Raw genomic sequence first — 25501 nt, forward strand, 5'->3', positions numbered from 1 at the left:
GGCATCCTGTTCACCCCCCTGCTGTGGGGTGGCTGAGGGTTGGGGTGCCCTCTGAGTTTTTGGTGGGTGGGGCTTCAGCAGGGTGTCTTGGCTACCTCTCCTGGCCAGCACGTGTTCTCCTGGGAGGATTTGCAGCTTTGGGCCTGACCATGGTTCCAAGCAGCATGGTCTGGAGCCCACACTGGGTGGCAGGCTGCAGAGAAGGTGCCCCCAAAAGCCTGGACAGCACCCTTATCTGCTTTCATTTGGAGGGATTTTCTTATTTTCTCATGCCGAGTGTCTGACTACACATGGCAGTCCTTCCCCAAGTGTTTGCGGCCTCATCATAATACTGTTAAGTGAATGGAATTTGTCATTGGCCAGTTTCTGTGGACCCCATTCAAGGCTGAGTGGATGCTGGGGGCGCCCAGCTGGCCTTGCTCAGAGGGGTCCCGAGTATCTTGGTGCTTCAGAAGCTGAGCCCCCCTCAAGAGCATTGATGACCAAGAGCTCAGATTCTCAGAACCCTCTTGAGCACCCAGACAGCCTGAGTGGTTGCTTCTTCACTTTGTCCCGTGACCTGGAAAGGAGATGAGACGGGGAGGAGGACACAAGCAACCAGAAAGATGTGCAGCTTACAAAGGTCGTATGAAGGTCAGAGGGGTGGCTGTTGTGGCCCAGAGCTGTGGGGTCTGGGTGACCTCCAGCCCAGATCCGCCTGGCAGGCCAGTGCTAGTCATGCCAGCATTTCCAAACCCACTTCTTGACTTCCCTTAAGAAATGGGAAGTTTTCCAACTGTTGGTCACATTTTTAATTGATTTAACCTGCTTCATCTTCCCAGACAAGTGGGTTCTTTCCCAACAACGTAAACATTAATTCAGATGCAAACAAAGCTCTGTAGAAGTTATTAATATCCGTGGCTCTGCTCATGGGAGCCTTTCTCTTTTGAGGGACCAGAAAGAGGAAGGCCTAAACAGAACTGGAGTGTGGGAGAGTGGGCGGGCCCTCTCTCTTTAGTCATCTGCGGTCACCCCCACCTTCCTCTGCGCTCTGTAAGCCTGACACCATGAAAAGGGAACCCACATTTCAAATAGCCGCTGCTGCTCCAGTGAACTTGGGGTAAGGGAGCTGAGGGCTGTCTGCCCTCTGCACCAGACCAGACTCAAGTCTCTCTCCTAGAATAGGAGCGAGAATAGTAGCAAGTCCCTGCCCCCTGCTCCCAGGTTTTCCTGGAAGAAATGCCTACCTAAGACACAGGCACCTTCACGCCACGCTCTGTCACCCAATGCCTGTTTCCTTAAGGTGAAAAAATGGGTGCCAGAGAACTTCTGGGTCTAGATTCCGGCTCTGTTGCTCGCTAGCTGTGGAACTTTGGACAAGCGACCTCACCCTTCTGATTTCACTCTCCCTGGCCTCCCTCTCCACTCCCTCTGCCTGTGGGCAGGCAGCAGCACGGTTCTGTGGGGGTCCTAAGGACCCCAGGGAGTCACTCCCACATTTGGGCAGCAGCTTTGGGTTTAGTCTGTCCAGTTTAGGGCCCCAGATCATATATGCATGTGTGCACACACGTGTGTGTTTGCGTGTCAGGCAGCATTCAGATGGGGCTTCCTGTTCATCCACCCCCCTGCTATGGGGTGGCTGAGGGTTGGGGTGCCCAACCTGTAGAATGGGGTTGATAATAGCACCTGCCTCGCAGGGTGGTGGTGAAAATAAAATGAGCCATGGTGATTTAAAATGCCCAGTCTAGGTTTTGGCCCTTACTTAGTTGGCACTCATGGACGGTTAGATGGTTAGAGACGCAGACCAGTTTGGTACCAAAATGCCGTCAGAGTCAGGCTGTCTCTGGGTTCAAATCCTGGCTCTGCCCCTTGCTATTTGTGGAATCTTAGACAAGTTATTTAACTTTTCTGTGCCTCAGCTTCCCCACCTGTAAAATGAGGATGAAGGTGGTACCACCCTCACAGGGTTCGTGGTAAGGCTCAAATATGTAAATGTATGAAAAGCACTTAAAACTGTGCTTTGGGGGGAGCTGTTATTCTTAGTTCCTGCAGGCTTCAGGTGGTTTGATTGTTGTGACTGATAACCTTCACATCTAACAGAATGTCTTGCCGGGGAGCGTCATGGCCCAAACAGGAAGGTGGCAGGGGAAGAACTCCATTACTCAAGAGCCTTTGCAAGAGAAGCAAAACTCTGCTTCCTCAGCTTCTGTGCGTTTTTACATCTTTTTTTTTCCATTTTAATTTTTTTTTTTTAAAAGTAGAAATGAGGTGTTACTATGTTACCTAGGCTGATCTCGAATTCCTACCCTCAGGTGATCCTCCCACCTTGGCTCCCCAAAGTGCTGGGATTACAGGCGTGAGCCACTGCACCCAGCCAGCTTCTGTGTTTTTAACAAACCTGCTCGGGCTCTGCAGATGCAGATTCCGGGTCTGGGGTGAAGTGACTGGTATCTGCGTGGCAATCTGTGAATGAGATGCCAAGCAGCATCCGAGGTGACAGCCTTCTTCCCAGGTTCAGTGAGGGAGGCTGTACCTCGCCTGTCCTTCCACTGGCTGCTCAGGCTGCCAGGCTGTGGCTGGCCTGCCAAGGGGAGGATGGCCATCCACACCTCGGCCCACCTGCCCTTCGCCTCCAGCCAGGGCCTGCCTGTCCATCCACCTGTGCCTAGCTGGGAAAGCTGGCTTGGAGCAGTGCTGCCTGTCTGCCATTGCCAGCCTGCAGCATCTGGTTTATTAAAATGCTGAGGCGCTGGCTGGCCACAAGCCCCAGGAGATTTGGAGAAAGACCAGACAAAAAGGTGCGGGCTGTGCCACTGCCCGGCCACACTGGGTGACTGCCCTTAGTAGTCAACCAAGGAGCAAACCTGCCTGCTCATCCAGCTTGGCTACCCAGAGGTCTGTAGCTCCACTCAGGCGAAGCTGGCTGGCCTGGCCTAGCCTGGCTGGTTGGGTGGGTAGGACAGCCTCCGCCTGACTGATTCTTTTTTTTTTTTTTTGAGACAGAGTTTCGCATTTCTGCCCACCTTGAGTGCAGTGGTACAATCTTGGCTCACTGTAGCCTCAACCTCCTGGGCTCAAGTGATCCTCCCACCTCAGCTGCCTGAGTAGCTGGGTTCATCAACACTCCTTGCTATTTATTTATTCATTTGGTGGAGATGAGGTCTCACTATGTTGCCCATGCTGGTCTCGAACTTCTAGGTGCAAGCAATCCATGTTGGCCAGGATGCTCTCGATCTCCTGACCTCGTGATCCGCCCACCTTGGCCTCCCAAAGTGCTGGAATTACAGGCATGAGCCACCGTGCCTGACCCGCCTGACTAATGTTAGGCAACCTTGAATTGATGACCTCCTGGTGAAATGAGGGTTCTTGTTGACAAGGCAGGTCTGGCCAACACATTTTTGTATGATTATCTGCACGATTTCATCAGTTGTTAGCAAAGAAGGATTTTACAGCAGCAGGTGTGTGCTCATGTGCTTGTGTGGAGTTGTTGACTGCCCTTCACTGCACACAGTCTGCGGAACTGTGACTGAATCCCTGTTCCCCACTCACACTCGCATGGTATTTTCGATTCTAAGGCACATTCTTTTTTTCCTTTCCTTTTTTTTCCATTTAACGTCTTAAATTGGAATGTGTCACACATTCGTGGATTATTATAATTTGACAGCGCCTTTTTCTCGGCATAGTTGAAATAACGGTGCATTGTAAATTCAGAGGTGTCTCAGATTTAATGAAACAGAAACTAGGTAACCTCTGGGGAACTTACATAATTTGTCCAGTTCCTTCAGGGAAGCAGATGGCACCTTGTAGTGGTGGCAGATTATATGAGGGGACGCTGATGCGATTCAAGGGGACAAGCTTGGATTGGGCTTAGATTCCAGCTTTATGGCTCGCCAGCTGTGTGGCCTTGGCAAAGTTGAGCGACCTCTCTGAGCCTCACCCCATATGAATCGTGGCTCCACAGTTGTCATGGTTGTGTGCAAGGCAACTTTCCCTGTTTCTCTTGCTGGGCATCATCTAAGGTCTGCCCAATTCCATCTGGGTTCAGAGGGAAAATGAGGGCAGGGAGTGGGTCACTGGCCTTCCCAAGGGAGCAGAGGGAAACTGGTGTTCTTGACTCAGTTTATAATCCTTGGACATCACTCTTTCTTCTTCCCTCGTCCTTCTCCCACTTTGCCTGAGTTTTCATTTTCACATGTGTTTCCTTTTAACAATTTTCTTTCAAATCTCTCCTCTCCCTTTCTGTAAAGTCTTCCCACATGTAGCCTCTTTGAAGCTGCCTGTGGTGGGAAAGGGGAGGAGGGCTCTGCCCGATGGCCTGGATGGCACAGACCTCAGAAACCCAGTGTGCCGTGGTCCCTGCAAGCTTCAGCTCAAGTCCAAGTTCTGGTACCATCAGCGTTGCTAACTGCTGTTCCCATGGCCGCAGGGTCAGCCTGAGTCCACTCCAGTGCATGGCGTTGTCCATGGGGTGCTGGATGTCACATCGCTGAGAGCATTTGATGTTCTCTGTACCCTCCTTGCTGCGTTAAAATCAGACCTGGTTCAAATCACAGCCTTGCAGCCTTTCATGAATTACTTAACCTCCTTGAACCTGTGTATTCTCATCTAAACAGTGGCTGATGCACAGAAATACCTGGCACATGATAGGTGTTTCGCAGATGCATGCTTTCCTTGTTCTCAAATGTTTAAGACCTCTTTTTGGCCAGGCACCATGGTTCATGCCTGTAATCCTGGCACTTTGGAAGGCCAACGCAGGCAGATCACCTAAGGTCAAGAGTTCGAGACCAGCCTGACCAACACGGTGAAACCCCATCTCTACTGAAAATACAAAAATCAGCCCGGCGTGGTGGCAGGTGCCTGTAATCCCAGCTGCCCGGGAGGCTGAGGCAGGAGAATCGCTGGAACTCGGAAGGCGGAGGCTGCAGTGAACCAAGATCGTGTCACTGCGCTCCAGCCTGGGTGACAGAGCAATACTCCATCTCAAAAAAAAAAAAAAGAGAAAAAAAACTATTTAGGTGCTAAGGATCTCAGGGAGTGCCAGCCAATGGCACTGCTCCTGAGACAGAGGCGTTCTGGGCGGGGGGCAGTGGCAAAGGCACAGGGGCCTGTGTGAGCAGGATGTGTCAGGGCCCCCATCCTTCAGGATGGCTGGGCTGCAGTGGGGTGGGGCAGGATGGAGAGAGAGGAGGAAGAGTGGTGGGATGGGCACCCAGTCGGCACGGCACCTGCAGGGGTGCAGGTGACAAGGCTGCACAGGGTCTGGCTGGAGCAGTGCAGAGGGTTAGGTGTGGGCTACTCATGGAAGTCGGGGCTGAGTTGGGGAGGCACTGGGAGATAGCCACATGGGGATGTCTAGGTGACAGTGGCCCCCAAGCAGGGGCTGTGCATGAACTGCTGGCTGGAGGGAGGCTTTAAGAGCAGGTGATGGTTTTAAACCTTGTTTTCCTCAGAGATCTTCTCTCTGCCCCTCTCCCTCTTGAGATTCTAGTGAAAGGCAGTAGCCCGACCTCCTCAATTTTGCCTGCAGTGTCAGAGATTCGAAGCACCACCTCTTTGATGAGGTGGTGCTTATGCCCCACGTGCATAAAAAGCAGCATGTGCTGAGGCATGGAGGTGAGTAAAGGTGCCCGGAAGCCTGGGGTACTAGGAAAGGGGAGAGGCAGAGCACGTCCTGAGGCTGAGACCTGCTGGAAGGGGCTTTGCGAGCTGCTCTCAGGAGCTGGGCCTGGTTCTGTGGGCAGTGGGCAGCCCATAAGCTCTTAGAGGGGGTTCCCAGTGGACTCCCTGGGCCGGAGGGTCTCTACCCCATGAGCCCCAGACCTAATGCCCTCTCACCTGTCACCACTGCAGGAAAGCCTGCCCTGGCCGGAGGCCCTAAGCTGAGCTCTGGCCAGCTATGCTTGAGTGACACACCCCAATCCCCCATGCAAGACAGCAGCTTCTGGAACACAAAACTTGGGTAGCTGGGTCTAGCAAAGGCCACAGGACAAAGAGGGACACCTGAACTGAGCTTTCTGGGAAGACCATGGGGGCTCTGTGCTGATGGGAGGTACCAGAAGATGGGCAGGGAGGAGGAGAGGGTTATAAAACCCGAGGGCTCTGGCAGGAGGCCCTGCAGGGTTGGGAGGAGAAGAGTCACCCTGCTGATCCTGACCTGCCCGCTCCAGAAGGGCAGGTCACATGGAGCCTTGGCCTATTGGCTGTGGGTAAACAGCAGCAGCCTGCCGGCTGTCCAAGTCCTGAGGGTTCTGTGGCGGAGGAGGAGTTGGGTGGGAACCCACCCTGACTTTGGACCATGGATCGGCTCCATCCAGGTGTACTCTCCTTGAGTTGGATAGTGGCCTCTCTCTAGAAAGTTCCATGTCACCTCTTCGGAGGGCACTCCCCTGAAAAAGGAGCCTGACCTACTTGGTGGACTCTACGAGGGGAAAGAGCTGGCCTGAGCCACTGCTTTCCCTCCCAAACCTTCACTTTGAGTGAAGTATTTTTATCATCACTCCTTTTATCATGATGGTAAAGTATGGAGCCCCCAAAACAAGCCCCACAGACTCTTGGCTGTGTGAGTAATTAAACCCTCTCTTCAAACACCCACATCTTGAAAAGCTATAATTTGTAGCAAAAAATAACTGCCCATTCCAAGAACCAGGAGAGCCCTTTATACACACCCCATTCAACTGCAGCCCGTTACTTCGCTTTTGACACTTGAGTTGCTGGGACCTCTGGTCCGTGCTTTCCTCAGGGGAACCAGAGGCGCAGTGGCTGCATGGGAACTGGAGCTTCCAGAAGGCATTTGGAAAATCTTTTCTGAGAATTTAGATGGGACGACTGAAATTAGGGAACTCCTGATTTGGGTTTGCATGGCCCCAACTTTTTGTGTGACTCCAAAGGGGAATAAAGAGAAAAACTGTAGGGTACTTCAGGGGAAAGTGGATGAGACTCTCTGGACACCATTTCCCCACCTTTCTTTTTCTTTTTCTTTTTTTTAAGATGGAGTCTCACTCTGTCACCAGGCTGGAGTACAGTGGCACAATCTCAGCTCACTGCAACCTCCTACTCCCTGATTCAAGCGATTCCCCTGCCTCAGCCTCCCGAGTAGCTGGGATTACAGGCACGTGCCACCGTGTCCAGCTAATTTTTGTATTTTTTAGTAGAGATGGGGTTTCACCATGTTGGCCAGGATGGTCTCGACCTCCTGACTGCGTGACCCACCCGCCTGGGCCTCCCAAAGTGCTGGGATTACAGGCGTGAGCCACCGTGCCCGGCCGCGTTTCCCCATCTATAAGGAGGGAAATGATAATTACTTGCAGGGAGTTTACCGTCTCTGTAAAGCACAGAGCAGACTGGCCACGTGGTAGGCGCCCTAGTATGTCAACTTTGTTCGCTTTCTCTGAGCTGTGACTTTACCAGCTGTTTGTAGACAGGAGATCTTTGTGGCTTCAGGTAGGTAATGGGGGACTGAAAGCTAACAGGAAATACCTCCCCTGACCTACAGCTTCTCTTTGAGCTGGCACGCCTGGAATTCTTGGGGCTGGCTGCTGGGTTTGTTTTCCAGATGTGGAAGCAATTTAAGTTCTGTTTTCATAGTCCCCAACAGTTTGCCTCTGAAGTCCACATTCTCATTTGAAAATCAAGGCTGTTGGCTCTGTTTGCAGGGCCCAGGGTAGGCTAGATAGCCTCTTCAGACCCCTTTTGTTTAGGAAATGGACTTACTGGGGCACTCAGATCTGGAACCCAGGGCTTGGTTGGGACAATCATACCCCATCAAGGACTTGGTTAAAAGGTGAGTTCACTTTCTCTGTGGGTTTTCCTTGGAGATGATTCACGGAGCTAAATTCAGCTGCACCTTGGTTACAACCCAGCTCTAGACTGCTGTGGAGTGGCGGGGGTGGGGCCCGGGTTTGGGCCATGTCACAGGCCAGCTGGCGTCCCTCTGAGCAGGGTGCCCACGTGTCCCAGGGGCAGTAGCAGTCCTCCTTCCCACACTGACCACAACAGAGAGAGGAAAATGCTCCAGATGTCAAGTAGCCAGAAATACTGTCTGGCACAGAGAAACTGGTAATATCGTGTTCAGTTACTGAGTGCTGCTGGTCACAGAGGCAGCCTGACCCAGGGTAAAAGGCTCCTTGTGTGAGGGCCTGTGACTCCAGGGCTAACTGCTGGTTTCTTCTCTTGTAAACGTTGCTGTGTAGGTAAAACACCTTTTACATTTGTTTTATAACTACACTAAATACAGTTTTGGGCAACAGAAATTGCCTTTGCAATTCTAACATCTCTGAACTGTGCATATGCTTCTCTAAAATTAAAATAGAATACTTATACTACTGAGAGAACACACAAGAAAATGGACCTGGTCAGGCGCGGTGGCTCATACCTGTAATCCCAGCACTTTGGGAGGCCGAGGCAGGAGGATCACAAGGTCAGGAGATCGAGACCGTCCTGGCCAACATGGTGAAACCGCATCTCTACTAAAAATACAAAAATTAGCTGGATGTGATGGTGTGTGCCTGTAGTCCCAGCTACTCAGGAGGCTGAGGCAGGAGAATCACTTGAACCCGGGAGGCGGAGGTTGCAGTGTGCCGAGATCGTGCCATTGAACTCCAGCCTGGCGACAGAGTGAGACTCCATCTCAAAAAAAAAAAAAAAAAAAAGAAAAAGAAAAAGAAAATGGAAATAACTTACTTAGATTGGCATATAAATAGTGTTTATAGAATGCCATCCTGATAATCATAGATTCACCAAGCTTTGGTTTCAACAAAATATCATCTCTTAAGAAGCAGCTGTATTTCAAACTAATCATGAAAGAGAATAAGAGAATACAACCTTTTTTTTTTTTTTTTTTTAGGACAGACCAAAAATAAATCCCTGAGTCTCTTGAGTAGGTTCTAGAAATCCAGTTACAGATGCTTCTTGGTGGGGTTACGTCCCAATAAACCCATCGTATATTGGAAGTGTCATAAGTTAAAAAAAATGCATTTACTACATCTCACCTACCAAGCACCATAACTTAGCCTGGGCTACCTTAAATGTGCCCAGAACACTTGCTTTACCCTACAGTTGGGCAAAATCATCTAACACAGAGCCTGTTTTACAATAAAGTGTTTTATGTCCCATGTAATTTATTAAGTACTATGCTGAAAGTGAAAAACAGTGCTGTTATGGGTACTTAAAGTATGACTTCTGCTGACTGTGGATCACTTTGCACCATCATACAGTTGAAAAATCAAAGTCAGCCCGGGCACAGTGGCTCATGGTGGCCTGTGATCCCAGCACATTGGGAGGCCAAAGTGGATGGATCACTGAGGCCAGGAGTTGGAGACTAGCCCGGACAACATGGTGAAACCCCATCTGTACTGAAAATACAAAAATTAGCCAGGTGCGGTGGTGGCCACCTGTAATCCCAGCTATTTGGGAGGCTGAGGCAGGAGAATCACTTGAACCCAGGAAGGGGGCATTGCAGTGAGCCGAGAGGGTGCCACTGCACTCCGGCCTGGTTGACAGAGTGAGACCTTGTCTCAAAAAAAAAAAAAAAAATGTAAGTCAAACCATTGTAAGTTGAGGACCATCTGTAGTTCTCTTTAAAGGTTGAATTGGCTGGGCACAGTGGGTCACACCTGTAATCCCAGCACTTTAGGAGGCTGAGGCAGGTGGATCACTTGAGGTCAGGAGTTCAAGACCAGCCTGGCCAATATGGTGAAACCCCATCTCTACTAAAAACACAAAAATTAGCCGGGCGTGGTGGCGGGCACCTGTAATCCCAGCTCCTCAGGAGGCTGAGAGGCAGGAGAATTGCTTGAACCCAGGAGATGGAGGTTGCAGTGAGCTGAGATTGTGCCACTGCATTCCAGCCTAGGTGACAGAGCAAGACTCTATCTCAAAAAATAAAAAAAAAGGTTTAATTGAATTAACCTTGAAAAAATTTGTTTTTGTCATCAGGGTGAGAAGGTGGGCGAAAAATCCAGACTGAGCTTGGGTAGGGGTTTCCACATAGGCTTCCTGGGGGAGGAGAAGGGATATTGGTATATTGGTCTGTTGGTCTGCTACGGCTGTCATAGTGAAGGACCACAGACTGCACAGCTTAAACAACCAAAGTGTGTTTTATCACAATTCTGGAGGCTGAAGTCTAACATCAGGGTGCCAGCAGGGTTGGTTTCTTCTGAGGCCTCTCTCCTTGGCTTGCAGACAGCCATCTTCTCCCTGTGTCTTCACATGGTCTTTCCTTTGTGTGTGTCCTCATCTCCTCTTGTAAGGACACCAGTCACATTGCGTTAGGGCCAACCCATTAGGACTTCATTTTAACTGAATTACCTTTTTTAAATTATTATTATTATTTTCCTGTTGTTTGTTTTGAGACAGAGTCTTGCTCTGTCGCCCAGGCTGGAGTGCAGTGGCACTATCTTGGCTCACTGCAACCTCCACCTCCCAGGTTCAAGTGATTCTCCTGCCTCAGCTTCCCGAGTAGCTGGGACTACAGGCATGTGCCACCATGCCTGGCTAATTTTTGTATTTTTAGTAGAGACAGGATTTCAACATGTTGGCCAGGCTAGTAGTCTCGAACTGCTGACCTCAAGTGATCCACCCACCTTGACCTCCCAAAGTACTGGGATTATAGGTGTGAGCCACCACACCCAGCCTGAATTACCTCTGTAAAGACTCTATCTACAAATACAGTCACATTCTGAAGTACTAGGGATTAGGACTTCAATATATGAATTTTAGAGGGAACAGGATTCAGCCCATAACAGAAAAGGGTCTTGGGGACTTCCTTCAAGGGAAGGGGGAAGAGGAAGAGGAGGGTAGGCAAAGCCTGGCAGAGTAGAGGGGAGGCAGTTCTGCTTTCAGGCAAAGGCCCGTGGGTGAGGGACCCCCGTCGGGATGGCTCTTGACTACCTGCTCTATTTGGAAACATTTCTAGGACTGTTATAACTGTGAATGGTCGTTTAGAGGCCAGATCATTCTTACGACCTCAGCCATCCATTGCCTCTTGATCTGATCATTCGAAACCAAGACTGCTCATCATTCTGTTCTCATTTCATCCTCGAAGCTCATGTTGGTCCATCGGGCTCCAGTTTCTGTGGACTCTACCCTCTAGGATAGTATTCTTTCAGGATGACTTCACTTCTTCATATCCTTTTAAATAGAGCTGGACCTGTCAGGAAAAAGCAAATAAACCGATCAAAAAATCGGCAAAAGATCTGAATAGACATTTCTATTGTATGTAATTTATATAAATGGCAAACAGGCATATGAAAGGTGCTCAACATCATTGATCATCACAGAAATGCGAATGAAAACTATAATGAGGTATCATCCCATCCTAGTTAAAATACCTTTTATCCAAAAGACAGGCAGTAACACTTTCCTTAACTAGTTCAGCAAATTTGGGGCAGGCTATTTTTTCATGTTTCCATACAATGTTTACTTCTTCTTTTTTTGAGACGTTTTCTCTCTCTGTCACCCAGGCTGGAGTGCAGTGGTGCGACCTCAGCTCACTGCAAGCTCCGCCTCCTTGGTTCACGCCATTCCCCTGCCTCAGCCTCCTGAGTAGCTGGGACTACAGGAGCCCACCACCACGCCTGGCTAATTTTTTTGTATTTTTAGTGGAGATGGGGTTTCACTGTGTTAGCCAGGATGATCTCGAACTCCTAACCTCATGATCTGCCCACCTCGGCCTCCCAAAGTGCTGGAATTACAGGCGTCTGCCACCATGCCCGGCTAATTTTTTTGTATTTTTAGTAGAGACAGGGTTTCACAATGTTGGCCAGGATGGTCTTGAACTCCTGACCTCATGATCCGCTTGCCTTGGCCTCCCAAAGTGCTGGGATTACAGGCATGAGCCACTGCGCCCGGCCTGTAATTTTCAAATGAACCAAGTTTCTTTTCAAATGAGCTATTTGAAAAGAAATTAAACTAAATATTATCGAAACTAAGGACATTTTCCTTCACAACGATATGCAATTAACACACCTGACAAAATTAAGCATAATTCCCTGACATCATCCAATATCTACTCCAGATTCCATCTTCCTTATTTATCCTCAGAAGGTCTTTTACAGCTGGGTGTTGGTTTGTTTGTTTGATCTCGGATCTAATCAAGGATGATATTTGGTTTCTATGTCTCTCAGTTAATCTAGAACAGTGGTTCACAAAGTGTGGTCCCGGGACGAGCGGCATCCGCATCACCCGAGAACTTGTTAGAAACGCCTTTTCTTCCAACCTGTCTCAACCTTTAGAAATGCATCTTCCCTGTGGTGATGTGTAACTTCTTCTATCCCGTTTTTCCATTTGGTAGAAGTTAGATCCTAAGGCTTGATTCGAATTGAGTTAAATGCTTCATTAAGCCCACATTATAGGTGATGCTGCGTAGCTCATAGGCATCACATTTGATCTCTGCATTAAGGGGACAATAGCCTGTGTTCTCCCTGGTAGAGGTATGTGGGGTGCTTTGGTGTTTTGCAGCAATCTGTAGGGTGATTCTTTGGTATTGTGCAAGTATCCAGTTTCTCATTAGCCTTTAATCTACTGGTTTTATTCTGCAGTTGAGTGTAGTGTTCTGTATGTATCAGTCTCAAGTTTGTGTTGTTCCGGTCTTCTGTATCTTCTCTGATTATCTTGTTTGCTTATTCCATCAATAATAATAATAATAGTCATATTTTTATTATAATAATTATTAATATTTATAGTTATTAATATAATATAAATATAATTATTAATAATTAATTATAATTAGTGAAACATTATTATTATTAAAGACAGATTCTTGAGCCCAGTCACCCAGGTGCAGTCATAGCTCACTGCATCCTCGAACTCGTGGCCTCAAGCAATCCTTTGGCCTCAGCCTTACAAGTAGCTGGGATTACGGGCATGTACCACCTGACTATTTTTTTTTTACTTTTTTTTTTTTCTTTTTTTGGTAGAGATGGAGTCTCATTATGTTTCCCAGGCTGGCCTGGAGCTCCTGGCCACCTGCAAGTTTTGCTTTATGTTTTGAAACTGTTAGATGCATAGATATAAAAGTGTTACATCTTGTTAAATTTCAATTGTGTTTCTTGTAAGTGGCATGTAGTTGTTTTTAATTTACTCTGACAATACTGATCTTTTAATAGGATTGTTTACTCCATTTTCTTTAAAGTATTACTGATGTGGTAGAGTTTTTATCCCACCTAATCTTTAAGTTTTTAATTGACACACAATTGTACATATTTAAAGAGTACAGTATGATGTTTTGACACACATATGTATTGTGGAATGATCAAATCAGGGTCATTAGCATAACCATCACTTCAAACACTTGTCATTTCTTTGTAGTGAGAACATTCAAAATGCTATCTTCTTGCTGTTTTTAAATACACATTATTGTTAACTGTAGTAACCCTACCGTGCAATAGAACACCAGGACTTAGTCCTCCCATCTGACTATAGCTTCGTGTCTGTTGACCAACCTTTCCCCATCCTTCCTTCTCCTACCCTCTCCAGCCTCTGGTAACCACCATTCTACTTTCTACTTCAATGGGGTAACTTCTTTAGATTCTGCATAGGAGTGACGTCATGCTGTTTGTTCTCTGCTTGGCTTCTTTCACTTAACACAGTGTTCTCTAGGTTCATCCATGTTGCAAATGACAGGATTTTTATTCTTTTTTATGGCTGAATAGTATTCCATTGTGTATATATACACCCCATTTTAAAAATGCATTCATCTGTTGATGGATACTTAGTTGACTCCATATTTTGGCTGTTGTAAATTGTGCTGCAATAAATGTGGGAATGCAGATTTCTCTTTGACATACTGATTTCTTTTCTTTTGTGTGTATGCCTAGTAAAGGAATTGTTGGATCATATGGTAGTTTTAAATTATTTGAGGAACCTCTATACCATTGTCCATAATGATTGTTCTATTAATAATTACAGTCCCAGCCGGGCACGGTGGCACACAGCTATAATCCCAGCACTGTGGGAGGCTGAGGTGGGCAGATCATGAGGTCAGGAGTTTGAGACCAGTCTGGCCAATATGATGAAACCCTGTCTCTACTAAAGATACAAAAAATTAGCAGGGCATGGTGGCGTGTGCCTGTAATCCCAGCTAGTCGGGAAGCTGAGGCAGGAGAATCATTTGATTCCGGGAGGTGGAGGTTTCAGTGAGCCAAGATCGTGCTTTTGCACTCCAGCCTGGGCGACAGGGTGAGACTCCATCTCAAAAAATATATATATAAATAAAATTACAGTCCCATTAACAGTGTATAAGAGTTCCCTTTTCTCCACATCCTTGCCAGCATTTGTTATTTTCTGTCTTTTTGATGATAGCCGTTCTTACTAGAGTGATGTGGTATCTCATTGTGGTTTTGATTTGTGTTTCCCTGATGATTTGTGATGTTGAACATTTTTTCATATACTTGTTGGCCATCTGTGTGTTGTCTTTGGAGAAACACCTATTCAGATCTTTTGCCCATTTTTAAATTGAATTATTTGTTTTTTTGCTATTGAGTTGTTTGAGTTCCTTATGTATCCTGGCTATCAGTCTTCTGTCCTTTTGGGTGATTCAAGCATTTTTTTATTCCTTTTTTTCTCTCATCTATTAGATTTTTTTTTTTTAAAGATGTGGGGGTTTTGCTGTGTTGCCCAGGTAGGCCTTGAACTCCTAGGTTCAAGCAGTCCTCCTGCCTCAGCCTCCCAAGTAGTTGAGGTTACAGCCTTGCACTGCCTGGCTTAGATTTTTAGTAATATGTTTTGTTTTATTTTATTTTAGTTAATTTATTTTTAGACAGGGTCTCGCTCCCATTGCCCAGGCTGGAGTGCAGTGGCACCATCACAGCCTTGACTTCCTGGGCTCAGGTGAATGTCTATCCTCAGCCTCTCGAGTAGTTGGGACAACAGGCATGTGCCACCACACCTGGCTAACTTTCTGTATTTTTTGTAGAGACAGAGTTTTGCCATGTTTCCTATGCCGGTTTCAAACTCCTGGGCTCAAGTGATCAGCCAGCCTCCCAAAGTTCTAGGATTACAGGTGTGAGCCACTGCGCCCGGCCCGTTTTTAACTGCCAACCTTTCACTGCTCACTTGTTACTGGAACGGAAGTGGAGAGGAGTGAGAGCGTCCCCCACAGTGGATGACCCAACTGTTCAGGATGTTTCCAGTGGGGTCACACCACGGTCCGGGGTCTGGTCTGCATCCTAATGGGCTCGAAAACCAGATCTTACTGGCTTTTCCCACGCCCCACAGCTTGAGTCCACTCATGCTCACCGATTGTCCCTAGATGGACGTGCAGAACCAGTGGATCCCTTTGTGGTGAGAAATGCACTCCCGTGAGCTTGGGCAGCCCTTCTCTCTCTGTCAGCAGGCTCCTGGAAGTGGGTGCTGCATGAACTTGGACACAAGGGCCAAGGGCTGGACAGGTGTGGAATGTTGAGCCAGGCCGCACAGCCTTCGGGGCAGGCTGGATGTGCTGACCAGCCAGACCCACCACCTCTGGCCAGTGCCTGGGTGGACGCGGCCCGGGTGGGCCTCAGACCCTCCCTCTTGGTGCTTCCCAGAAGACCACCCGCTTAGCCCCTCCCTGAGGACAGGCTCTGTCTTTAGATCCCTTAGTACTTCAGTCCGTCTGCTCAGCTTTAGGAAATGTGTGCATCTCTGTTTTAGTTGAGCTCCCGGGAGGCTATCTGACATCTCTCATTTCTGAGTCTTCCTGGGAACCTCGGCACACACCCCGCTTCCTCTCTGTGGGCTCCTCTGACGCTGCCTTAGCAGCAGTGTGTGTGTTGGGGTGAGGGTGTGAGATCGGAGAGAGAGACAGCTCCAGAGTTGTGATGAAAACACTGAAAGCAAGGGAGTGTGGGCTTCAGCAGCCCTTCCTCGACGATGTTGGTGCAGCAGCAGAACTTGTCGAGTGACCGCCTTTGCTTTATGTAAATGTCATGAGAGTTCTGGAGAAACACAAGCATGGCTTTCGCTTTCTCTTCTGTTCAGCACCAGCCTGAGTTCCACAGCCAGTGAGTGCCAGATCCAGGACTGAACCAAATCTGCCCAAGAGCCTCAGTCTCTCCATCTGTAAAATAGGGTGATTTATTACCTCCCTCCGGAGGTGATGCAACAATCAAAACCTGCTTGCTTCTGAGATGAATGAGCACCTGGGGAACCCCAGTTGTCCCGGTTGCCCCTGCTCCTGGGGCCTGCAGGCCCACGTTAGGATGGAAGTGGAGAGCAGCAGCCGGGTGTCTACAAAAGATTCGCTCCTAGAAGCTCCAGGGCGGGAGCAGTGGGCCCTGCTGAGGGGTGGTCTTGAGCTCCTGGCCACACCTTTTCTGGGGTGAGTTTCAGGAGGTGGATCCTGGGGCCCCTGGCTGGGAGGAGAGAGCCTGGAAGCTGCCCTGCCTTAGCTGCCATCCCCTGGGAGGGAGTTTAGCTGGAGGAATGGGGCACTGGGTCTCTTCCTGACACCCCAGGGCCTCTGAGCCACTCTGGGGATGGAACGTGGCAGCGCAGCTTTTCTTCCTGACCAGAGCAGGAAGCTCTGGGCTGCAGAGCTTTGATCTCACAGTATGCGGTCAGTCCCCGGGGCCGGCTGAGGTGTGGGATAACGCTCGTGACCTGGCGACCTGGTGCTCCCTTGCTTACCCCTGGCTCTGTCGGGGTGAGCCGAGGCCTTGTGTCTGAGCTGAGGTTGCTTGTTGTTCAGAAGGCAAGGCCGAGGCACTGCCTCTGGGTGGATGCTTGAACCCCCTTTATCCCACCCTTGCCTTGGCTGGTGCCTGGGCAACTCTCTGTTGAACCAAAACCTCTTATCGGCAACTGATAAGTACCCAGCCTCGCATCTGCAGAGCAAGGCCTGACCCAGAGCCAGGGTTGGCAGCTGCAGCAGGAGTCAGTTACAGCCAAGACTGCGCACTAATCCCTGCGGCACCACCTTTTCATGATGAGAGCAGCCAAGCCACAGTGGAGTGTAGAAGACCCCAGCCCTGGCAATCACATCCCTTCCCTGTGGACCTGGGGGCACTGGCACCTGTGAGTTAGCTCAATAAGCTGAATTTCCTGCTGCCCATGGGGAGGACCCCGTGAGACCTTGACGCAGCCCATCTCGTTCCGGGGCTGTTGGTTGGCTGGGCGTGGGGTGAGAGATTCTTCACAGGCCTAGCCCGGGCAGCCACTGGGCTCCCCGACACTAGGCTTAGTGTATGTTTCCACCCCCACTGCACACATGCACACCTTCCCAGCGGCAGCGCAGCACGTGTGCCTGCCGGTGCCTTGCTGCAAGGGAAGTGGGCATGTGCCCGCCCAAGCTATTTTTACCCTGCCTCGTCCCCACAGAGCTGTTCTTTGGCTCTGAGTTAGTGCCTGGGGAGTGAGGCCGTTGCCAGGGCTGGGGGTGGATGAGCTGGAACCTCAGAGCTTCTTGGACTCCCTTCCCCAGGCAGCGTCTCATCTTAACGCTTATTAAAGGGTGTAAGTCGTGTGCAGGACGACCTTCCATGAGAGTAGGCAGGAGAGGGCCCTGCGGGGAGAAAGAGGCCCTGATGTTTGGAGGGCAGGCTCTGGAACCTGCAGGTCTGGCTTCCTGAAGTCAAAAAAACCCAACCGAGCTGCAGCCCAGTGAGCCACAGTGGGTAGAAGGAGAGGGTCCCAGGGGCTGGATGGGAGCCAGGAGGCACCCCGGATTGTTTTCCCTCAACACAATGACGACAATAGTAGTTCAGTTTTGGGGTGTGGTGGTGTGTACCTGTAGTCCTAGCTGCTTGGGAGGCTGAGCTGGGAGGATCACTTGGGTCGTGGGGGTTTGAGGCTGCAGTGAGCTGTGATTGCGCCACTGCACTCCAAAGGGTTTGTTGTTGTTGTTTATTTATTTGTTTTGAGCGCTTTCTATGTGTGCTGAGACCATAAAGTGCTTAGGACATGTAGCAGCTCATTTACTCCTAATCACAGTTAACTCCATTTTATAGATGGGGAAACTAAGGCACGGAGCGGTTCGGTAACCCTAAAGCTGCAGAGCTCATGAATGGTGAATGGTGGAGCAGGGCTCGGGCCTGGCCGTCTACTCCAGAGCTCGTCCTTAACGCCGCCCCGCGCCTCCTTTTGCGGTGTGTTCCGCACCCTCATGACACAAGGCATCGTCCTAGTTCCCTGTGGCAGCCCTGCCAAACAGGTGGTTCCCTCTCTGTGTTTAGATGAGGCCCAGAAATTAAACAGCTGGTCCAGCATCACACAGCCAGGCGGTGATCACACCAGAGTCGACACCCAGGTCTCAGGGTCTTGTGGCTGGGCTATTCCCAGCTCATCATACTGCAGTACAGTGTGGTTCAACCAGCACACGTTAACCATCTGCCATGTGCTCCCTACAGTGCTAACCACTGGGGTCCAGATGTGGAAATCCCCATAGCTACCCACTTAGGGTCCTCCCTCTCACAGGGAAGGTGGACATGAGGTCACTCGGGGTCCATGTCCTCTGTGTGTCAGCTCAGGGAAACGCAGAGTGCTGGTGTGTGTGCCTGTGAGGCGGCTCCCCATGGGGAAGGTGGGGAGGGAGAAGACCAGATGCTGCATCCGCTCCCAGAGTGTGGACAGTGTGGCGTTGTTGGCCACTCTGAGGCTGGGACGTCCCCCATGTGTATTGATACTTGGCCTTTTCAGCCGCCCTGAATTCAGCCCTTGCCAACTTCCTACAAAGGAACGGGGTGACTTGGGGCCTGCTGGCGGGCAAACGTGGCTCTCAAGACTGGAGAGGGCCCCATGGCAGGCTGTGTGCCTCCAGGTTCCCACTCCCTGCTGGGGACAGGTAGGACAGCGAGGTAGGGTGCAGGGGTTGCAGATCTGCCTGCCAGAGTGGCTGGCTGGATCCTGTTCCCCAGCTCTCTCCGGAATGCCCTGGCCTCAGGTAATTCCCCGGCTTGGCTTCTCTGAGGAGAGTGGCATCCCTCCTGGCTGCTCATCTGTTCAGGACATTGCTGGCTGACCAGCCAGAGACCTGTGACTGTAGGCTCAGCCTCTGTTGCCTGTCAGGTCAGGCAGAATTTAAGGCTCATTAGGCCAGGTCAGAATTTAAGGCTCCCACTGTGGCCGACTCTCCAGTGTAAATTGGCCCCCTAGAGCTGCCACTGAGGTGGAGTTGACTGGCCCCATTCTGTAGGTGAGGAGCCAGGCGTTCACAAAGGTGGTCACTTGTCCAAGGTCACATGGCTTGTAAGTGGCTGGGCCAGCAGGGCCTGAAACCCAGACTCCTTGGCCCCAGAGCTGAGCCCTCACCCAGGACCACCCCCAGGGACCTCCTGGGGCTTGTGGAGGAACACATTGAGTTCGCTGTCTCCCTTCACCCCGGGGCCCCCTGGCAGGTGGAAGAAAGCCTGGGGTGGTGTGGCCATGTACCAGCCAAGCCTGTGGGCCTGTGGGCCTGTGGTGGCCGGCCCTGTGCCCCAGGGGACAGGGAGCTAGGAGCTCAGGGCTGGCTCTGGGTCCTGAGGGACGGAGCCCTGGCAAGTCAGACTGTGCCACAGACGATGCCCGGTGCTGCCTCCTGAGAACACCGCACTGTCCCTTCCCCACAGGTCCCCAAAAGAGCAGACACAGCCTTTCCGTGCAAACCCTGGGAACACTAGGCCAAGCTCCAGGCCTGGACGTGTCACTGGTGCTAGGGTCCCTGGGTTGTGACTGGATGGCCGTGTGTGGACACCTTTTTCACACAGCGTGGGGGAATGGCAGGAAACGGGGGCTCTGAGAGGCAGTCTTGGAAGCTGCCCTGGGCACAGACCTGACTTGCTGACTCCGGCCACCTAGAAACATGAGCAGTGGGGAGGCCCTGTCCCTGCCCCGCTGCTCCCGCCAGCCCTGCAGTGCCAGCCTTGGGTGGGCGCCACTGTGGTGAGGATGCAGACCATGCAGCCGGGGTGAGCGGGCGGCTCTCTGGACAAGCACAGCGCGGTGAGATGGGGTGATGGTTCCTCTCCCATGGCCCCAGTCTACTTGGAAGTGTATTCAACAGGGGGCTCCGCATGATCCTGACCTGCGGGCAGCCTGGCTGGAGAGGAACCCACTGCCTCCGGAAGCCCGTGACCCCAGGCCACCTGGAAACCTTATGAGGGCAATGTTTTTATTATGGCCAAGTTCTTCCTTTTCCTCTGCAACTTTGTGTAAAACACATACAAAAGGGAAATTGTCCAAAAAGAGTTCTAATATGCTTGACTCCGAGTTCTCCCTCGGAGAACTTGAATGGTGGCTTAAGGAGGAGAGAAGAGGCTGCGTTCTGGCACCTTCCAGCATCTCCCCTCCAGGCGGGAGAAGGAGCGGGGGCTTCCAGCAGACCCTTCCCCAGAGGGCTGGGGAAACAAGAACTGGGGCTGGGGACTTCGGCCCTCAGGGAGGAGCAAGGGTGACCATGGCAAATACCAAGCCAAGGGGGTCTTGGGATAGGCACAGACCAGTACTGTCCTGGGCTAACCAAGGGGTGCAGTAAGCTGTCTTTATAATATTTGAATTTGGCAGGCAAACTACTAGAAATGGTTTAATAATTAAAATTTCCGATTGCCTTGGACAAACAGCTGTGGGTTGAATGAAAAGGTATTAATGTTGGGAGCAGCCATTTTTAAGAGAAAAAGCTGGAGAGAGAGAGAGAGTGTGCGCATGTGTGGCCAGGTGGGTGAGGGCTTGGTGTGTCAGAGCCGGGCGTCAGGTCCCCGCAGGCCCTCTGTGAACCTCGAGGTTCCAGGGCAGCCGCCCTCCCACTCTGAGCCTCATCTTCCCCAGGTGTCAGACGGAGCCGACGAATCCCAAATCTTTGCCCTGTCCACCCCAGGCAGCTCGCGCGGGGCCGTTGTGAGGGATGGGGTATGTGAGACAGGCGAGGAGCTTGCTGAAGGGCTGGGCAGATGTGGACTCCACTTAGTCCAAGCCTGAAAGCCTGCCCAAGGAGGTGGTGGTCTTCTTTGGAGGGTAGGACCCTGGTGCCCCTGCTCTGCCCCGCCTGTGCCTGAGCCAAGCCATTTGCGGCTGCTCTGTCGACCTGGTCAGGGGCTTGGGCCAGCTGCTGGGAGTATCAGGACGCTGCTGTGGACATTGGGTGAGAGGGCCTGGCGGTTCCACCTGCATGCCGTGAGCCAGGTGTTAGTGGGGCAGTGCCTGGCACACACTTGACCTCTGTGTCGTTGTGTCAGTGAGCTAAACCCAAGTTGGCCAGAGGCCACGTCGGACACCTGAGGAGCACGGATGCTGATCTGTGCCGGGCCCTCTGCCTGCCTCTGGGAGCCGGCGGGCCACAGCCTCCCTAGGACGTGGCTGTAGGGGGAAGGTGGGCGTTGGGGACACAGAGTGGTATCCCTGTCCCGACCCGGCTGTGTAGAAAGGGGAAAAGAGGCTCAGCTCATCGGGCTGGGATGAAGACCAGAAGAAACGCCATTGCCATGTTGCTGAGCTCACGTGTGAGCCACAGGGCGGGCATTCCCAGCAAGGCGGAACTCTCCCTACTCGTGTGGCCGGGAAGGTGAAAAGTTTGCAGTTCTTCATGGCCAGGTGAAAGAACAGACCAGGCGCATGGTCCTCTGAGAGCCCCAGTTCTCTTCCGGTCTCCCTCCTGCCTTGTTTCTCTTAGGTGTCCCTGCACTAACCTGCAGTGTCCTGTGGGGGTGTTAAGTGGAAGTTGCTACATTAGGGGGTGTGCTAAGGATTCATAATTAGTCACATGTCCCTATAAAATGTGCTCTCCTTGTTGTCACCATGAGGTTTGAAAATCCACAAAGTGTGGGAGGCATCAAGGATAAATGGAATCAAGTGTGTGGATGTGAAGGCAGGCGGCAGGGGTGGGATGGGGGAGTGGGCCCAGCCCTGCCCTGCCCTGCCCTCTGGCTGGAGGACTTCTGACATGCTACTCTTTGAGCCTCTGTTTCCCCATCAGTAAAATGGGGATAACGATCACTGCCCTGAAGAGCTGTCTTGAAGCACAGGTTGGATAGTATGTGAATGCCCAGCTCGATCTCTGGAGCCTGATGGCTGCTTAGTGATGCTGGTTTCCTTTTGTTTCCACTGGGATGCAGCTTCAGGCTTGGAGACGAAGAACTTACTTAGGGCACAAGATCTGATCGGTTGGGAGCCATGTGACGAGATTAGTATGTGGGTGGAAAGGGCCCTGGAACCCTGGGGGAATTCTCATTACACAACCTGTGTCCACAGTCTCCGCTGTTGGCACGCCCGGCTCGCTGGTGCTCGTGTTATTGGTCCGTCTGGTGCTCAGCCTATCACAGCACAGGCAGGAACTAGGCTCATTATAATATTGCCATCTATTTTTAGCCCAGGGGTCTCCTGGTGGGGATGGACCCCCAGAAGGGCTGCCAGCTCACTGGTGGCAACAGACAGCTGCACATGTCTGGGTAGGCACATCCAGGCCTGTCGCTGAGCAGCTTCTTCAGCTGTCCCTGAACCTGTTCTTGTCTGAGACTCCAGGAGGCTTTTCCCAGCCTGTTTCTGTTGCCCTTCTGTAGTCTCGGGACTGCAGGTCCTTTAATAGCGTGCCCTGCCAGCCCTGGCTGAGGAGCACACCAAAGAACCTTGGGAACAGGCTGACCTCTCCAATGGGTCAGGTAGAAGCAGTGCCACCTGAGAAGTACCTCCCTCCTCAGAGGTGAAGTGGCCCCAGTAAATGGTTTACAGAGAGCTGCCCCTCAGTCTAGGGTCAACTCTGAACCAGGCCAAAGCTCTTCTATCTGATGAGTTACGCAAAAGGTGCCAGCATGTCTTTACCACACACCGTCGTTGTGCTGGGCGGCAGACCCAGCACAAGCAGCGCTCAGGAGTGAGGCCTGGCGTTCTTGCTCCCAGCAAGGCTGTGGCAGGGCGCAGGCAGGCAGTTGCCTCCTGGGCTGGGCATCATATCTTCTGGCCGGGGTTTATTCGTTGAGGTCCTACTGTGTGTTAGATGCTAACGTGAAATACCTCATTTAATCAACACAGTGATCCTGTAAGATTCCATCGCCATTCCTGATTTACAGAGACAAGTGAGGTTCAGAGACATTCCATGACGTGCCCAGAGTCATGGAGGGTGGATCCCAAGTTGTGCAACGTTCACTGTACCACGTTGCAGCAAAGTCTACTAGATCAGAGTTGTTGATCCTAAAAGCTATTCAGTGTGAATAGCTTACATGGGGCACCCCTTACATGGGGCACCAAGAAGCCTTTTCGAAGCCATTTGACTTCCTCTGGCAGAGACTTTTGTGGTGGTGTTACCAGTGGAAGGTTCTTGGTGTCTGAAACAAAAAAATTGGACAAAACGCACAAAAAAAACAAGGAAAGAATGAAGCATCAAAAACAGACATTTATTTTATTTTTTGAGACAGAGTCTCACTCTGTCACCCAGGCTGGAGTGCAGTGGCGCCATCTCAGCTCACTGCAAGCTCCACTTCCTGGGTTCGCGCCATTCTCCTGCCTCAGCCTCCCGAGTAGCTGGGACTACAGGTGCCCGCCACCATGCCCAGCTAATTTTTTGTATTTTTAGTAGAGACGGAGTTTCACCATGTTAGCCAGAATGGTCTTGATCTCCTGACTCGTGATCCACCTGCCTCGGCCTCCCAAAGTGCTGTGATTACAGGCGTGAGCCACTGCGCCCGGTCTAGAGATTTATTGAAAAAAAAAGTACACTCCACAGGGTGGGAGCAGGCCCAAGCATAGGGGATCAAGAGCCTGGTTGCAGAATTTTCTGGAGTTTAAATACCATCTAGAGGTTTCCCATTGGTTACTTGGTGTACACCCTATGTAAATGAAGTAGGGGCCCACAGTTTGATTGGTTGCAGGAGGGGACCAGAGGCCAAAGTGAAGAAGTGAAGTTACAAAGTTACACCCTATGTAAACATCTGATTGGTTGCAGAAAGCAATCAGAAAGCAACCAACCAGAGACTAAAGTGAAGTTACAAAGTTATACTGCTGTGCAAATGAAAACTTAGCCTGTGACCAGCCTGATTGGTTGCAGGAGGGGACCAATCAGAGATACTCTCAGTTTTTCATCTGCCAGGCAGATAAAGGTTGGGGGGTGGGGGAGTGAGGGGGCAGTGGGTAGGAGGGGCGGGGATGCAAAGGGAGTAGCTACTTGGGAGCGGAAAACTGAGGTTTTTCTTTTGATTTAGCTCTAGGAAGTCAGCGTGAATCAGCCTTATGTTCCCTGCCTCAGTGGGGGCTCTGATGGGCCATATTCTGCCTCAGTGGGGGCTCTGATGTGCCAACCAGGGTGCCCTGAATGAAGTGGCTGGCCTGACTGTGGCCCTTCTTCATGGATGGCTGTTCCTGGGAGTTCCAGCTCCTCACTAGACACTCATGAGTCAGCCAGTATGAGAGGTCCCTGGGACTAATCACCTGCCAGGTGTTCCCACACTTAGGGTCTCAGGGTCTGGGCCTCCGGCACCCAATCCCTGCTGTTTTGGCCTGGCTGATGCCCTTGCGGTTTGAGTGGAACACGGAGCCCTGGGAAGCTGGCCTCACTTACCTTGTCCACGCTCTTTCTTTCCCAGGGCAGCGAAGTCACAGGCCCCACCTTTGCTGATGGCGAGCTCATCCCCAGGGAGCCCGGTTTTTTTCCCGAGGACGAGGAGGAGGCTATGACGCTGGCGCCACCTGAGGGCCCCCAGGACTTGGACACGGACAGCCCCATGGAGAGCCCTCAGAGCCTGGAGGGGTCTGTCGGGAGTCCTGCCGAGAAGGACGGGGGACTCGGGGGCCTGTTTCTCCCAGAGGACAAGTAAGTTAAAACCGCCTGAAGCTCAGTATTTGACCTCTCAGCCCAGAAATGTGGTTCTTGGAAAGTGTCTCCAGGAAGTAAATGTGAAACATGCTCAAAATTTGTATCAGAGGCATTAGCTGAATAGCAAAAGATTCTAAACATACTAAATGCTTAACAGGAAGGGATAGTTTTGGAATTTTAGGCAGCCGTGCAAAGTCAAGTTTTTAAATTTAATTTTACTTTATTTTCAGTGCTAGTCCTGCAGGCAAAGTCAAGTTGTAAATGACTGTTAATGATATGAGATACATGATCTCAATTAGTTTTAAAAAAGGTTGTGGCCAGGCATGGTGGCTCACACCTATCACCCCAGGACTTTGGGAGACTGAGGCAGGAGGATCACTTGAGTGCAGGAGTTTAAGGTTACAGTGAGCTATGATCATATCACTGCACTCCAGCCTGGCAACAGAGCAAGACCCTGTCTCAAAAACAAAAACAACAAAAAAGCAGGTTACAAAGATGTCCATGAGATCAGCTTTGTTAAAAACACAAACATATGCCAGGCAAGTGGCATGTGCCTGTAGTCCCAGATACTTGGGAGGCTAAGGCAGGAGGATCGCTGAAGTCCAGGAGTTCTGGGCTCTAGTGCACTATCCTGATCGGATGTCTGCACTAAGTTCAGCATCAGTATGGTGACCTCCCGGGAGTGGGGCACCACCAGGTTGCCTAAGGAGGGATGAACTGGCCCAGGTCAGAAATAGAGCAGGTCAAAACTTGAGTGCTGATCGGTAGTGGGATCACACCAGTGAGTAGTCACTGCACTCCAGCCTGGGCAACTTAGCAAGACCCCATCTC

At 50.9% G+C, this 25501-nt stretch overlaps 1 protein-coding gene across 2 annotated transcripts in view; it reads left to right on the top strand.

Moving 5' to 3' along the window:
- The window catches only part of RAB11FIP4 (RAB11 family interacting protein 4), a 142237-nt gene that overhangs the window by 101982 nt on the left and 14754 nt on the right, over window positions 1-25501 (top strand). For both annotated transcript variants that reach the window (XM_025362896.1, XM_025362897.1), the window contains one exon: window positions 24441-24667. In XM_025362896.1, coding sequence (XP_025218681.1) covers window positions 24441-24667 — 227 coding nt within the window. The remainder of the gene's footprint in view (window positions 1-24440; window positions 24668-25501) is intronic.

This window comes from Theropithecus gelada, chromosome 16 (assembly GCF_003255815.1).
Source record: "Theropithecus gelada isolate Dixy chromosome 16, Tgel_1.0, whole genome shotgun sequence".
NCBI classification, from domain to species: domain Eukaryota; kingdom Metazoa; phylum Chordata; class Mammalia; order Primates; family Cercopithecidae; genus Theropithecus; species Theropithecus gelada.